Source organism: Chionomys nivalis, chromosome 1 (assembly GCF_950005125.1).
Source record: "Chionomys nivalis chromosome 1, mChiNiv1.1, whole genome shotgun sequence".
Taxonomy (NCBI): domain Eukaryota; kingdom Metazoa; phylum Chordata; class Mammalia; order Rodentia; family Cricetidae; genus Chionomys; species Chionomys nivalis.
Genome location: NC_080086.1, coordinates 35,318,626 through 35,336,388, shown reverse-complemented (window position 1 = coordinate 35,336,388; position 17,763 = coordinate 35,318,626). Strand labels below are relative to the sequence as shown.

The window sequence follows — 17,763 nt, the reverse complement described above, 5'->3', positions numbered from 1 at the left end:
TTATTCCTTCATCCATTTAGGTCTCAACATACAGGGTGTGTTTTTGCGGGGACGGATTAGTCCATTCCTCTTCAGCTGGGGGTTGGAACTACTAGCATCTTTCTCCTGAGCTTCAGGAAAGGAGATGCTTCGATTTGCTCACTGAATGATGTCCTTGGGTGCGCGCGCGTGCACCCGCGCCCGAGCGGGGTGGCTCTTTTCTGTCACCTCAGGGTAGGAAAGCTAACACCTCTCTTCTACCCTGAGGACGTGAGGATGGTGTCTTCGCCTCCAACTGGGACACGACTCTCCACTCCAAACCACGAAGGTGGTGATGGTAGTGGTGGGGACTCTTGGCTTCCCTCCCCTCCACTTGGCGTGGGCGTCTGGTTCCCACACAGTCACGCTCTGGTGGCGGAAGGCCAGGCTCTCCCCTCTCCCTATGCTGGAGCTTGAAGGCGGCGCGCGCGCGTAGGCGGGGGCGGAACGGACTCTGCGGCGAGGGGCGGGGACAGAAGTCGCCACGCCCTCAGCACCGCCCACCGCTCGCTTGTTTGCAGCCTGGCACCCCAGACCCAGAGCGCCGCGGCTGTCTGCTGGGCTCGCGAGCCGCGGACTAGCTCGGGTCGCCCCGCGCCGTCCTCCCCGCGCCGCCTGGCTCGCCGCCTCGAGCGTCCTCAGCCCTTCAAGCCAAATGATGAACTTCCTGAGGCGCCGGCTGTCGGACAGCAGCTTCATTGCCAACCTGCCCAATGGCTACATGACTGACCTTCAGCGCCCGGAGCCGCAGCAGCCCCCGCCCGCCCCTGGTCCCGGTGCCGCTTCGGCATCGGCAGCCACCTCTGCCGCCTCGCCCGGCCCCGAGCGCAGGCCACCGCCCGCCCAGGCGCCTGCACCGCAACCCGCGCCGCAGCCCGCACCGACGCCGTCGGTGGGCAGCAGCTTCTTCAGCTCGCTGTCGCAAGCCGTGAAGCAGACGGCCGCCTCCGCCGGCCTGGTGGACGCGCCCGCGCCCGCCGCTGCCAGGAAGGCCAAGGTGCTGCTGGTGGTCGACGAGCCGCACACCGACTGGTAGGCCCCTGCGGGGTCCGCCGGGGGCAGGGTGTGAAGATGGACCCTCGAGGTCACCCGGGAGAACACCCGGGACGAGCAGGTGTCCATGTGTGGGAGGGGCGAAGACAGGCACTAACCTCCCAGAGACGGGGTCTCTGGGCTGGTGGCAGAGCGAGCTACTTAGTTAAGCACCTATGAGGCTTAAGAAATAGTGATAAGTTGACCACGCTCCGGGGGAAGGCCACACAGCCAAAAACATTTGGGCAGCACAGATTGGCCTTGGTGGTGGTGGTGGGGACACCACAAAGTTGGGAGGGAAAGGGGAATGGATCTGTGAAGAGTTGGGGGAGGAAGGATGAGGTGTACAACATCCCCCAAAACTAATAAAAAACAAAAACAAAACACAAAGCAAAAATGAAATACTTATATGGGGGGGGGCAGACTTCACAGTTCAGACACATACAAGCTAAGGTGAAAATGGCCCCAGATGGCCACTAAAATAAAGGCCACCAAAAAAGATTCTAGTCTGCAAGGCCTGGAGTGATTTGAGAGTGGATATTAGTGTTTACGGTGATAGAGTGATGGTGATTTTTTTTTTTAAACCTGTACCTTTGAAAGCTGGTGTCCTGCATTGACATCGTGGTGGTTTAGATCACAGATGTGCTAACTCAGAGTGAGACTGACATCTGTTTAAAATAGTGAGATTATTGTCTATGTGCGGTAGAGGGAAGGGATGTATGTTGTTTTTTAAATTTTGTTTTCTCCCCCCGCCCCGTGTGTGCGTGCGTGTGTGTGGTGTGTGTGTGTACGTGTAAATGATGGTGGCTTTTACCAGCTGACTCATGAAGACCTAAGTACAATATTACAGATTGTTAAGGACACAAATAAAATGACCAGCTTTAATGCAGCAAAGGGAAACTTGAAGAATGCTTTTCTTTTCCCTTCTAGAGATATAGGGTGTTTTTATAACTTAGAATGTGGAAGATTGGGGCAGGTGCTAGGTTTAGTTGAGAAACACATGGATGAGGTCCATTGAAGACTAATTAATTAAGAGCTTAGGAGAGGTTCCTTTGATGCAGTGGGAAGCTGATGGAGGGCTGACTTGTGGGTCTGGAGATGCGAAAAGGCCAGAAATCTGAGGTGTTTTTTCTTTAGGATATGAGGAAGGGTTTTTATTTGTTTTGTTTTTCCTGAGGGGTTGAAATTGATTGGTACCTGAACCTGAGGGTTCTTGCTGAGAAGAAAACGCAGGGACCCCCAAGCTGTTTATTTCTCTTTTAGCTGCTTCACTGTTTTCCTGTCTGCCATTCCTTCATTGAAGGACCTGTGGGGGGTGGGGGGGTCGTGCTGGTGTGAACGGGTGGAAGCAGGGTGTATACCTGGGGATGTATGCCCTGCTGGCTGCAGTTACCATGCGGGAATTCTTTCCTTTGGGTGATTTCTGTGGTTGGCTGTTATTTTTCAAGATAGCAGAGTCAAAAACACCTTTCTCAGGAAATGACAAAGGCACCACCGAGAGAGTAATGGGGGAAAGTATGACAATAGTGCCACTGGCAGTCGCCGAGGAGAATTACTCTCAGTTCAAATCAACAAGTGTTTATTCAGGAGGAAGGGAAGGTAACTAAGCTCTATTTAAGCGCCCACTGTGTGACAGACGCTCGAGTAAGGACTCTTAATGTGATATTGCCTTGGGTTGTCAGCACAAAACTGAGGCTTAGGGAAGAGAAGTGGTGAGCTCGCAGCCATGCAGCTTGCAGATGGTGCAGTGCATCAGTGACATACTGACTTCAGGACTGTTCGGCTTCACTGCTGCCACCCCGCTGTATTACCTCATTATTAGAATGTTACTATGGTCAATAGTAACAACACACTTCTTTTTAGGACTTAGACAGTGTTGAGGGCTTTTTGGGAAACTCACTCATTTGGGTGACACAGAGATACACGAAACAATTAACAAAGGAACTAGAGTTATTGGTGAAGACTATTTCAGGAATTGGTAAGGACTAATTACTATTATCGTAGTTATTGGCACACACATAAAAATGAATCATAAAGAAATGTTAGGAAACAGGAAGGAACGAGACTGACAGGATGTTTCATTTTTTCTGTGCAAGAATCTGATCCTTGTGAACTGGTCCTTTACCCCACTGAAGCTATTTGCTTGGTTCTAATTGCTAGTTAGATACCTACACACAGGTAGATCAATATTTGTAAGTGTATGCCAAGGCTCACTGCGAGTCTGTTTGGTTAGAAATGAGAGGTTTGAGATGTGAAATTCTCCTTAGATAGGATTATTTTCTAGGAAGAGTGCCTGGTATAAACCAGAGACTCCGCTTTGCCCTAGGGACTAGACTTCTGATGGAAGTAATAGGATTCATTTTCCTGTGGGCTGACTCTCAACTGCTTTGTGTTTTTCTCCGAAGTAATAACATTGATTTATTAGAACTCTTGAGCCCAATTTGAGTCTGGGACTTGATGGTAGTTCTGTGCATCTGTGTTTTCTGTAGTTAATAACAATTCCCAGAATTTTGTCATCCTCTGACTTGTCTAAATTTGTTTAAAACACAAATATTGTGTTAATATTAGTTAAATATTGACGAGTGGTTTTAGTAAAAGGTCTCCGTGAATTCAGGAGCAGGTGGCTGCTTATGACAAACACAGTAGCTTACACGGGGGCTTTTTGTGCTAGTGGCTAACTTAAATAATTCGTCTCACAGTTTAGGCTACCTAGATAGACTTGGGTAAGCAGGTATTATATATACGAAATGTGTATGTATGTATATATATACATATACACACACACATATATATATATATTTATGGTGCTTGAGTAGGAAGAATGTAGTATCCCAGTAGAACTTAAGAATATTGGTCCCATCTGAACTAAGAAAGAGGTTTTTAGCAAGCAGCTAAATAATTTTAGCTTTACAAGAAAGGCTTAAATAGGCAGCTTCTCAGATCATCATTAATATACAGATGATTCCTTTGAATTTCTTATCAGTGTAATCGTGGGCGGTGTAATTTTGAGCCCTGACTTTTGACTTGGAGGGTGTTTCTTTTCCTTGAAATTCCAACACAGCCTGAGAGCTTTAGATTAATTGCATGCTAAAAGTTTGTTGAAAATATGCCTCTGAAAAATGAATTCAATCTAATGATATGCTGTTTAAATTATTGGTTTTGTATTGTCGCCAATATGTCTTTTATTTTTTTTAAGATTCGTAGCTAAATTTGGAATGCAATTAAGATTGCACTTTAATGATCTTTATGCTTTATCATAGAGCAGGTGACCATTTGGTACATCATTGCCTCTTCTATTACACTCTCACAGGTGAGGGGGTTGTTTTCTACCAGATTTTCCCTTGTCTCTGAACAAGCATGCAACTGTGACTCCAGTCGTCAAGTAAGCTTTCATACTGGCACACTTCAGCATTTAACGTGAAAATCAGCATTACACAGGCATTCTTGTTCTTCTAGAATATGATGATCACCACAGATATGATGCTAACAGATGTTTATTAAGCATCTTTATATGGTACTAAGAGAAATGATAATCTCTGTTCTCTGAGAGCTTACTATCAAGCAGAACAGATTAGATGCATATACATTTTAAAAAAAAAGTTTGCCAAAATCTGTATCTTGTGTTCAAAGTATGGTCCTTGGGTCAACAGCATTAATACCAACGAGAAACATTTTGAATAACAGAATCTCAGGTCCTGCTTTCTACCCACAGAAATATATTTTGCATTTGGAAAGATCCTCATAATCAAATTTGAACCACGCTGAACCGAGGTGATACGTGATTAGTACTTTCCATGTGGCACATGACAACTGCTATCACTTATTGGACAATTACTACATACAAGCTATTACACTGAGATCTGTGACTCTCATCTGCTCTTTGTGATCACTGTGAGTTCAAAGAATGGAAGGTGGAGCTGGGCTGTGGCTCACACCTGTCGTCTCAGCACGCAAGAGGCTGAGGTGAGATGATTGTATTGAGTTCCAGCCAGCAAGACTCCATGTAAAGACAGAAAGGAAGAAGGGACACACAGACAATAGTGGTAATGAAAGGAAGAATGGAAGGACTTGAACTGAGCGTCAAAGCAACGGGGCTCGAGAGAAGCAGGTTTGGCTTAGTTCATTAACAAAGTAAAAACAGTGCCAAAAAAGGAGGCCACGGAGAGCCTGGACTAGTGTGCAATACAAACGCTCCATTTTTACGAGCTGGCTTTGAGCATTTTAGTGAGAATAGGGGAACGAAAGGTGTGAAGTCTGTTTGGATCCGTGTTTGTGAGTGGCTCTAAGGGAAATATTGAACTGGAACTCGGGAGGGGAGGAAGTCAAAGGAGGCTTAGGGTTTATTTCTGACAGATACTATGTTTCCTATTCCTAATTAGTAGAAGCATAAAGTTTCCATAAATGTCATTGTTTATAGCAACAGTACTTTACACTTTAAACTTCTGGGATATTATAGCTAAACTATGGTCACCTGGGATAACTGTGAATGCGGTAATTCTGGTTTGCAGAAGGTAAGTGACTTCCTGAAGGTTCTTAGGCTAGTAACTGACCTAACCAGAACCTCGGGAATTTCAGCCTCTGACCTTTCTTATTCTGTCATTTTTCTTCTCAGTTCTCTCAACTATTGGTAGAGACTTTGGATCTTATAATTATAGCACTTAAACTTGAGGAAACTAATCATTTATCCTAGAGAAATGAAACAATCTGTTGAAGGTCAGAGAAAGGGCTGGAGAGACGGCTCAGCAGTTAAGAACACCTGCTGCTCTTACAGAAGACTAGAGTGTTGATCTCAGCACGTACATCAGATGGTTCACAACCAGCTCTCACCCCGACTTCAGGGGATCCAGCCCCCTCTCCTGGCCTCCTTAAAAAAGAAGTCAGCAATGAAATGGGGAATAGAACTCATCTTGCAGACCTCTTTTCCTTTAAGGAAATCTTCCAATTTAGACTCTTTTCTTAAAAATACTTATTTTTTTTGCATTTATTTATTGTGTGTGTGAGAGAGAGGGAGGGAGGAAGAGAGGGAGATTGTGTATGTGCTATGCCACACATTGAAAGGCCAGAGAACAAATTGTGGGAGTCAGTTCTCACCTTCTACCATGTGTACGTACCCTGGGGATTAGACTCAGGTTGTCAGGCTTGGTGGCAAGTGTCTTAACCTGTTGAGCTACCTCACCTTCCCTGAAAAATATTTTTGTATCTGCTTCAATTTTTTGAGTTTAATTTTTATATTTATTTATATATGTATATGTATATATATGTATATGTGTGTGTATATATGTATGTATGTATTCATATATATATATATATATATGTATGTATGTATGTATTCATGTCCCCAAGGAGGACAGAAGAGGGCATCAGATTTTTTTGAACCTGGAGTTAAGGCTTTTGTAAGCTACCTAATGTTGGTGCAGGGAACTGACCTTGGGTCTCCTCCCTGCAAGAACAGGAAGTGCTCTTAACAGCTGAACCATCTCTCCAGCATCCTTTATCTCGTTCTATTCAAAAGTCATTGAGAAGTTGTTACGAGCACTTGAGCAAATAACATAATAGCCAGGGCAGAAATCATACTGTTAGTGGGTTATTGATATTTCAGCATAGATCATTCTAAAGTTATTGAAAGATACTCTTGAAAACCTAGTCATAAAAATCCAAAAAAAAAAAATCTGTCAATATTCTTAGGATCTGTACTCTAATGCTGTCCCTCTCTTCAGGAACCCTTTCCTAGTTTCCTAGTTTTGTCTGTCCAAGATTAGTTGCTAACTTTCTGTACTCAAATTCAATTCTGTAGCAGCATTAGCCTTTTAAAGTATTTTGCTAAAATACCTTGCTAAACAGGAAGATTTCCAGAAGTGTATACTTTTCTCTCAAATGCACAAAACAGTTTTAACTGGAATATGGTTCATTGCAGTTGAGTATGTAACACAAACCAAGTGCTGGGAATATAGGATGAATTGGGTACACATGTCTATTGGGATCTTCCAGTCCATGAGGAAGGGCAGCATCAAAACAATATGATAATTAGTATGCGTGAGGTGCTGTGGCAGCCCAGGGCTAGGCTATTGGGATGAAGATACTGTGAGGAAATACTATATAAAATGTACACCATGCATTCTTAGGTAACATTTTGCATCTTTGGACTTTGATTTTCTAAAATCTGTCAACTATGAGAATTGTAACACACATTATATAAGATCCTTTCCATTGCTATAGCATACCTATGGTATAGTTTTTACTTATTTTTTTCTCAGACTTTAGCTTTACAACTTTTCTGTGTTGGTAATACCTGTAAATCTTTGTCAATAAATGGTTAAGCATTTCTTTGAATGAAAAAGCACACTTTTGAGTACTCTATATTTAGCATCTCCTTACAGTTTCCCGATCACATGGTTTCCTAGGAGAAAAAGACTAACCCTCTAACATTGTTGGTGTGTTTCCTCCTTAAGGATCAGACTTTCTGGCTAAATTCTTACTCCCTCCTCCAATAGACCACAGACTTTTTGTATACATGTTAAATTGTTGTGGAACAGAACTTATTTCTTGATTCTTGTCATGTTGTGTTCAGGCTTCAGTTTCCTCGACACATGCATTTCCCTCTCCCATCGTATCTTTACAGATCCTGAGCGGTAGGTAGAATGTCTGTTTAACAGGTCAACAGACTCAGAACAGCTGTTTGTCCAAGAAGAACTAGCTTACACTGAAGAGTTGAGATCTGGGCTAGATGTGATGCACAGTTACCAAAGTTTCCATCGCAAGTTTGTTTTGTGTTTGAGACAGAGCTTCCACTCTGTTTTTTGGGCTGGCCTGGAGCTCATAGCAGTCCTCCTGCCTCAGCCTCCTGAGTTCTAGAGTAACAGATGAGAACTATCATACCCAATTTAAATGTTTTTCATATATAAAGATGGTTTCTTTTTCATTAACACATTTTAGTAATAAAAAATTCATTTCACTGGTTTTGATATTACTGTATTTACAAAAGGTGGTATACACCAGGCTTTTCGGATCATACCTACTGTGTGGAGTGAGGACATGTTTAAACAGAGTGGTCTCAGGGTGAAGGATTCTCTGTCTCTATCTCCATCTGTTCACAGCACTCCCACCATGTGTGAATCTCTATAAATACTGTGAGGTCTTCTCCACGTGCACAGTGGGTTGCATTGTATTCCTTTGTTCTTCCCACATAGTTACTATTAAGGACCAACAGGATATATAATGCTACCACTTTAGAGAGTATGGTGATCTAGAAGACATTCTTCATGGTATTGCTCTAGTACAGCAGGAAGAAGTAGCGAGAACAGGGCAAGTTACCTACGGAGAAAATAAAATGAATAAACATCACAATCTCCAAACCCTAGAATGCTGTGTGTTTAGTAGGAAGGCTACTAACTTTGACACACCAACTTTCATACTCTCTTGACAAGAGCCATTTGAGAAATTTAACTATATTACAAATTTTATTTAATTTGTACTATATACAGTCCCCCTACTTTTTCTTTCTTCATCAGCTTGAGGCACTGTGGAGATGATACAGGACAAAGGACCAGAAGACCTAGATTAGAGCTCTGACTTCACTATTAACAATATGACTTTATCAGAATTTAACGCGATCTCTTCAACTGTTCTTTACTTGACAACTTTTCAGTGTGGGCCTACTATATGCCAGACACTATTCTGGGTTCTGGAATAAAACAGGCAGAATTAGTCTCTTTATATGTAAGATATACACAACAATGTATATATTTCAAAATGCTGTTGTGAAAAATAGACAAGGTCCTAAAAAGCATTTTGTAAAAGATGAAGATCCCTACAAAGTGAGCTTCAGAACAGCCAGAGCTGTTACACAGAGAAATACCAGAAAACAAGAAAAACAAAAACCAAACCAAACAAACAAAAAACCCAAAAGGGAAAAAGAAAAGAAAAAGATGAAGAGCCACCTGTGCTGTTGCATCATAATTCCTGTTTCCAGTTATAAGTATCCAAGCTGTTTGAGCACTACCAGCTCCACTTCCCACTTATATGTGTGTATGTATAGTATATGCCTATATACATGTTCACATATGTACATGTATGTGTATGTACACGTGTGGGTAGATGCCTATATACATGCTTACATGTAAACATGTGTAGGCAGATGTTGCTTGTTCATTTCCTGGCCACCCAGACCCGAAATAATCACACAGAAACTATATTAATTACAACACTGCTTGGCCAATAGCTTAGGCTTCTTATTAACTAACTCTTACATTTTAAATTAACCCATAATTCTTATCTCTGTTAGTCACGTGGTTTGGTACCTTTTATCAGTGAGGCATTCTTATCTTGCTTCCTCTGTGACTGGGTGATGACGGCAGAGTGAACCTTTCTTCTTCTATTCAGGGCACTCTGCCTATACTTCCTGCCTTGGCTACTGGCCAATCAGCATTTTATTAAATCAATACAAGTGACAAATTTTTACAGGGTACAAGACCATGTCCCACAGTGTGTGTGTGTGTGTGTGTGTGTGTGTGTAAATGTTAGCTGTCTTACCCTATGACTCTCTACCTTGTTTTTTTTTTTTAGACAGGGTCCCTTACCAAACCTGGACCTCTCAGATTTCACCAACACTATCTGGCCAGGAAGTTTTAGGTTCTACCTATCTTTCCCTTTCTAGTGCTCCTGGGTTTGTAGAAGGCAGGATTGCTTGAATTTAGGAATTTGAGGCCAGCCTGGCCAACACAGCAAGACTTCAACTATTTTTTTTTAAATTATTTTTTAGGAGATGTGTTTTTTCTGGGTAGCCCAGGTTGAGTTTCACTCACTGTTGTAGTTTGGGCAGGCCTCAAGCTCCTGGTTCTCCTGCCTTAGCCCCTGCATACTGGGATGATAGGTATGTGCCACTGAACCTGACCAATTGTTTATTTAAACTTTGTTTATTTATTTATTATGTGTATGCATGTGCTCATACCATGATGCACTTGTGGAAGTTAGAGAAGAATTGTGATAGATTTTCCTCCTATGATATTTGTTGCTGGAGATTTAACTCCAGTGATCATGACTGAAGCAAGAGCCATTTTAACCCAATGAGCCATTTCACTGGCTTAGCTATTTATTTATTTACTTATTTATTTAATTTTTAGAAAGAAGTATTATTTTTATGATTTGGTTGTTTCTAACAATTTAGGTATAGGACTACTTAAATTCTTGTTTTAATAACATGAATACTAAAATAACTTCCATTTCACTTATGACTGATTAAGATAGGGTTAAGAGGGAAATGAAGGGAGAAGTATGCAGATGTATGTAAGAGATGTTGCTTAATTCTTTCCCTTAACCAGTCCATTGTTCGTATTGCCTTCCAAGTATTTATGAGCAGAACAAATAAAAGCATCCTCAGATCTTTCGATTCACCCACTTCTCAATGTTCTTCTCTAGCACACTGCTTATCCTGCTTACTTTCTTATTTTATAATCCGGCTGCAGCATCTTTTCAGACTCCTTTTGGTGCTCTCTTGGTCACTTCTATGGTTCTGTGGATCACCTTCTCCCTGCACTTGTGCAGGACTTGAAGGGTTCTATGATGTTATTACTCTTTTACCTTTGTTTGGAATGTTCTTGGTTTGTGTCTTTCTTAATATTTATTTTCCTTATTCTGTTCTCAGAGAATGAATGTACTGCTTATTTAAAAGGTACTATTCCCTTGCTGTAGATCTCTTTCTCTTTTTCCCCCTACCCTGTTCATACTCTCATTTTCTATTGATTGCTTCTTTTATTTGTTGTAAAGAAGCAAGAAAAAAGCACTCGTTGCCCTCTTAACCAGCTCTTTCGGAAGCGAGACTCTCTTGCTTTTAATTCCTTAATCATTCTTCTTCACAGATCCTAGGTGTCTGCTTTCTCTGTAATACTGGCATTTGTTCTTGCTCAGGTACTGAACTGCTAAAACCTGAGAGTGCCCTTCATTGATGTTTGACAGTGTTTATCTTCCTTTCAGCAGTCCCTTGGCCCCCAAACACTGCATTCGTTGTTGTCTTCCTGAATTTTCTTTGCTTTTTTCATTACATGGAGTTGTTCCTTGGGGGACTATTTTCTGGTCACTTTGTTTTTCCACTGGCGTTTTTACCACTGGTCCATCTATTCTCAAGATGTCACTTCCTAAATGTAATCTGTTCCTCCCACTCCCCCCCCCTTTAACCTTTTACCAGAAATTTGTCCTAATCTTCGTTGGTTCTGTGGGCTGCTGAACATTTTCATCTAGGTGGCTAAAGGCAGCTCAAGGTCATTTGAGCCAATATTTTTTTTTCCTATCTTTTTTTTCCTATCTCAGTTCTTATATTCTGTTTCACTTAGAGATGCACGATGTCTTAGTTTCTTTTCTATTGCTGTGATAAACACCATGATTAAGGCAACTTATAAAAGAGATTGTTTCAGAGCGTTAAAGTCTATGATGGTGGAGCAAAGACATGATGGCAGGAACAGCTGAGAGCTTATATCTTTATTGTTGTTGTTTGTTTTGAGACAGGGTCTCCTTATATAGTCCTGACTGTCTCAGAACTCACTATGTAGACAAAGTTAAGCTTCAACTCACAGAGATCCTCCTGCTTTTGCCTCCTAAGTGCTGGCATTAAAATTATGCACCACTACATCTACTTATATCTTGATCCACAAGCAGGAGGCAGAAAGACATACTAGAATGGTGCAGATCTTTTGAAGCCTCAAAGCCTGCTTCCTTCAGCAAGGCTACATCTCTTAATCTTTCTCAAAGAGTTCCACCAACAGGGGCCAAGTATTCAAATATGTGGGCCTATGAGAACCTTTGTCATTCAAACCATTATAACAATGATTACTTATTTCAAGGCCTCCTTAACTTTCACCTAGAACTTCGGCAAGTCCCTTCAGAATTTCTACTTAATAACTTGAAGAACTATTTGAATGTAAATTTGACATTTTTACTCTTTGGCTTAAAGCTTTCAGTAGCTTCTTATATCCTGTAGGTAAAGTTCATAGTCCTCCTGTGATTTGACCTCTTTGTTCCCCATCCTCCTCCTAACCATTTCCAAACTTCATTTTCTAGTAATTCTAAAATGTTTGCAAATCAGTACAGATATTGTGGCATTTCTTCTTATTTTTTCTTATCTGCTAACTCCTGTTGTAATGGCCTTTGTTCTTTTTTTCATTTTGTCTTTTGACCAAATTCACATTTCTCTTCTGAGATTGAGACAATATCTGCTTTTCTAAACCCTCTTTTCCGATTACTTAGACTGTTGGGTGTTGGACATCTTCATATCTTCTTTCAAGCCTATGGATCTCTCTCTCCTTTCACATTTTATTTATTTAGAGTGTATGCATGCCATAGTCTACTTGTAGAGGTCAGAGGATGTTGGCATACAGAAGAGTTCCAAAATAGCCCAGAATGGAGTATAACAAAGGTGTATTTATCTGGGGGGATAAACTCACAAAAATAGTAGTGATCTGTGGTCCTCTGCATGCGCTAGGACCTGTGGTGCAGAAGAATTGTCTGTATTTTGTCAATCATGTTTTAAATAAACACTGATTGGCCAGGCAGGAAGTATAGGTGAGTCAACCAGACAGGAAGTAGAGGTGGGGCAAGGAGAACAGGAGAATGCTGGGAAGGAAGAAGCCTATTTCCTTGCAGTCCTGCCCAGATCACCAAAGAAGCAGGATGTGACCTACCCCGCTGAAAAAGGTACTGAGCCATGTGGCTAACATAGATAAGAATAATGGGTTAATATAAGCTACAAGAACTAATAAGAAGCCTGAGCTAATGGGCCAGTTTATAATCTTCTGGAGACCTCTGTGTGATTTTCTTTAGGGCTAAATGGCTGTGGGAACTGGGCAGGACAGAAACCCCAACAAACAGCCCTTCATGTAACAGACCTGGAGCCAAATCCAGCAGCCAAGGGATCTGCACACACTTTTCCATCTGCATTTATAGTACATGAGACCACACCCAAAGTGGGCCAGTATCTTACTGGCTATTGGTTGAAGGAGTTCCCACAGCACCTTTCCCTTTTGTCTAAATAAGAGAGTTCTAAGCCTAATATGAAACTATATACAATAAGAACAAATATCAAGTATTGTCCAGGGAAAAGAAGCAGCAAAAATACATAAAAATTATAATTAAAAGCAGCATGAACAACATCAAACAAAAAATATAGTTATCCTATCCTAAAGAGTCTGTGTCTTATATTAAAAATGGCTTGGCTAAGTCATGAGAGGAAAGTAACTATGACTATCTAGTCTTTAACCCCATCAAAGACCTGAAAAGGGAAATGATATTACTTGAGTAAACAGGAAGTACAATCAAGAAACTTCCAAAAGGTTCAAGAAATGACAGAGACAACTGGATACCTGGGCAATCACCCAAAGTCTCATTTGCAATGTTGGGGCAACCAACTTTGGCTGAGGCCTAGAGTAACTGACAGGCCATTTTCAGAGGCAGGAAAATTTGAAAAACCATCTTACCCTGTCTTGGCAAGGTTTGGCAGTCTTGTTTGTATCCTACTTGTCCAGTCTGGACACCATGCATTTTGTCAGTGGTTGAGGAAGGGACAGTTCTTTGTCCAAATACCAGTTTTGTCAAGAAGAAAACAAGCTCCAAGTGGAGTGTCTTTGGTGCTCAACATTCTCACATTCTGTTAGGAATATATCAGTGCTGCCAGGTCCAATCGTGTCTCATGTCAATAGAATCCTAAGTTATTTAAATGCCATAGTCTATGGTTCTTTAAAGTGTCCGAAGATTACCTATCTTTCTGAAATATATATATATAAAACCTAACTAACATGGCCACAATAAAATGTTTGATTATTACAGATGACTATCTATTAATCTGTATTTTTTAACTATACATTACATTTTTAAATGAGCGGCACAAACACAATACCTTAAACAAGAGCAGAAATACATATACACAGTGTAGCAAATTGACCTTCAAGTTGTATTAATAGACCAAAGTTCATAACAATGTAAAGTATTTATCTCTATATATCATATATCTCCTTATTTATTTATTTATTTAGAAATTGACTATGACCATTAATTACTTATAATCAACCCCTTTTAAAGTGAAAACAGGGGCTGGAGAGATGGCTCAGTGGTTAAGAGCATTGCCCGCTCTTCCAAAGGTCCTGAGTTCAATTCCCGGCAACCACATGGTGGCTCACAACCATCTTTAAAGAGGTCTGGTGCCCTCTTCTGGCCTGCAGACATGCACACAGACAGAATATTGTATACACAATAAATAAATAAATATTAAAAAAAAATAAAGTGAAAACAAATCTTTATAAACAATCATTTTGGGAATTTTGGCATAGTTTTTTCCAAACTGCTTCCTGCTGTTTGTTGCGTGAAGTATTTTTAAGGGTTCATGGAGGTCTTTCAGGGGTTTTTGTTCTGTTAAACCACATTAGCCTGGAAGGAATCTACATGTTTTTATCTTCTGTGGAAATAAAAGCAGAACCTCTTTTCCAAAGCAACATATCATTAGACCCAACTTTTGAAGTAAAGATACTTTTAAAATATATGTGTTGGTTTAACTTAGCAGCCCCCAGAATCAATTGTCTCTCTGCTGTCAAAAAAAAAATTCAAAGAAAACAGAATAATATACATAATCCAGACTCTCTGTGTATATTCTATCTTTATGTGGTTTATTTTTCTTTACTCCTTTAATCAATGATTGTCTGTACTCTTACTTTTTCTGTCTCTTTAAAGACTTTGTTTTATTTTTTAAAGCTATTTATTTCTTTTTATAACCATATATAGTCTTCTTCTCTCTCTCAAGCCTATGTACATTTTAAAAACACATTGTAATTTAAATGTCTTTTGTGTCTGAATCTGTCTTTATTGACTATCTATCTGCAATCATTTTCTGACCAGGAGCGCCTCTTTTATAAGCAGCATGGCTGGGACTAAGGCTGCTTTGCCTTTTGGTTCTACCCAGGCCAACATGGCAGAGGTATGTTCATCACCAGCTCTGCGAGCCATGCTCACCACCCCAGCTCCAGGGATGCAGTGGGTCTATGTCACCATTAAGTAACTTGTAGGACTCTTCTCACAAACCACATTTAAATGCTCCATAACAGGATAAGAGCCAGAGCCATTCTGTAATGCCTGCAAGAACCAAGATACTGACTTTTTAAGATGCTATGCTGCTGCTTGCAGCTAGCAAACAGCCTATCTGAAAAAAAAAAAGTGACTACCAAGAAGCTGAACTTGGCTCCACTCGTTGTTGGTCTAGAAGTCCTCTTCTTTTCTTTAAGTTTTTTTTTTAGGTCTTATGTGGATCCATGCCGCGGATGGTGGGCACCAATTTGTTGACATACAAAAGAGTTCTAAGATAGCCCAGAAGGAGTGTAACAAAGGTTTATTTATTAGGGGATAAACTCACAAAATAGTAGCAATCCACCGTTCTCTGCATGTGCTGGGAACTGAAACTGAATTCAGCAGCCAAGAGACTAGCACATACTTTTTTGTCTGCATTTATAGTACGTGAGACCATGCCCAAAGTGGGCCAGTATCTTACTGGCTATTGGCTGAAGGAGTTCCCACAAGAGAACAACTGCTAGAGTTGGTTCTCCCCTTCTAAGAATCAAATTCAGGTTGTCAGAATTTATGGCAAATACCTTTTGAGTGGGCTTTCTTGGACCACCAGCCACCAAATCATGACATAGAGACTTATTAATTATGAATTCTTGACTTTAATTTAGGCTTGTTTATAGCTAGTTTTTTTTAACTTAACTCATTTTTATTAATCTATGTGCTGCCCCAAGGCTCATTTACCTTATCTGTGCACTGTCCATCTGCTTTTCTGCTTCCTCCATGTCTGTCTATCTTGTCCCCAGCTGCTTAGCCTCCAGCTGGCTGGCTGGCTTCACTATTCTCTCTGCCCACCAACCACACTTCTCTCTCATCTGCCTAGTTATTGGCCATTCAGCTTTTTATTAAATCAGTCAGGTGTCTTAGACAGGCAAGTTAAAACAGTAACACATCTTTACATGGTTATACAAATGCAGCATAAATAAAAGTAATACATCTTCACATATACAAATGCAACATAAATAAAAGCAACCAATCTTTACATAGTTAAATAAATGAAGCATAAAATTCAACATAACTTTACATAGTTAAACATTATTATGCAACACAAACAAATGCAACATATCTTTACATATTAAACAAACATTCTATTCCACAATGTTTCCCCATTTTATCTAAATAAAAAGGAAAGGTTTTAACTTTAACCTAGTAAAACTAATACAATTAGAATAATTATCAAGTAAGAATTACATTTACAATCTCCAGTCCATTTGTATTTGGCAAATTCAGAAAAAAATACCATTATTTATCCCACCTTGGTAAGTCTAAAGTTTTGTACCCAATTTACCTTCTGTCATAATTAATTAAAACTATAACTATAATAATCTTCAACTCCATCAAAGATCCCAGAATGATATAATATTACCTAAGTAAATAGTAAATGCAGTGCAAGTCACTTCCAAACTATAGAAATGACAGAGACATCTGGATGCCTGGGAAGCCACCCAAGATTTCTCTTCAACATTGGGATACCCATCTTTTGATAATAGGCATAGAATATCTGGCAGGATTTTCTATGAAGCAGGATTTTTGATGGGCTGTCCCACCTTATCTTGGTAAAGTTTGGCAGTCATTTTCCTTTGTGTCCTGGATGTCCAGTTTGGATGGTATACTGTCAGCAGTTGAGGCAAGAATAGTTTCTTCACCAAATGTCCAGCTTCACCCCAATGAAAGCAAACTTCCTGTGGAGGTTCTTTGATCTCCTTTATCCTTTTATGAAGTAGATTGATACTGTCAGGAGCAGATGTGTCTCACTGTTATGAAAAGCCTTAGGTTGTTAAATATCTTAAATGCCATATTCTGTGGATCTGTGAAGCACTTGAAGATCACTTATCTATCTAAAATATATCTGTTTAACCTTGAAAACATTCCTAATAAGACTACAAGTTTGATTATTATAAATGACTTACTACCAACCTGCATTTCTTAATTATACATTACATTTTAAATGAACTGCACAATACCCCCCAAAGTGTTGAAATATACATACAGTATAACGAAAATAACTTTAAATTTGTATCAATATACAAATCCATACCAATGTAAAATACTTGAGGTTAAAGTTACCTTTTAATGTATATTCCTATATCCCCTTTAAATGATGACAAATATCCATAACCCACCAAATGACCAAAAAAAAAAGAAAAAAAGAAAAAAAAAAAAAGAAAAACCCACCCACCCCAACCTCTTGGGAATGTGGGCATAGTGTTCTCTAGACTGCTTTCTGTTGTCTAGGAGTGACAGCATTTTTAGGGGACCTGAAAAAAATTGAAATAATAATCAAGTCCTGGGAAACTAGTTGTAATATTTGTTGTTATACATTGCCTGTCCTTTATTTTTTTCTTAGGTTTATTTCTTTATGTCTGTAGTTGAGATTTTCAAGGGATCTCCCCTGATCAAATCTGATCTCTATTAACCTTGAAGGAATCCACAGCCAAAGTATAACCAAATCCAAAGCATAACCTCTTCCTCAATGCAACACATTTTCTGACTTCCATTTAAAAGTTACTATCTAGGCTGGTTTAATTCAGCAGTTCCTTTTATAATCCTGTGTCTCTCAGCAGCTGTCATTCACTAGTCAGTATTCAAAAAACTCAAAGTCAACAAAGAACCATACAAATC

The 17,763-nt window shown here is 40.2% G+C and overlaps 1 protein-coding gene across 2 annotated transcripts in view; it reads left to right on the top strand.

Annotated features, from left to right (window-relative positions):
- Positions 1-502: 502 nt before the first annotated feature.
- Positions 503-17,763, top strand: part of Syn2 (synapsin II) — a 160,043-nt gene continuing 142,782 nt past the window's right edge. For both annotated transcript variants that reach the window (XM_057787977.1, XM_057787974.1), the window contains exon 1: positions 503-1,050. In XM_057787977.1, coding sequence (XP_057643960.1) covers positions 674-1,050 — 377 coding nt within the window. In that variant the 5' untranslated portion in view covers positions 503-673. The remainder of the gene's footprint in view (positions 1,051-17,763) is intronic.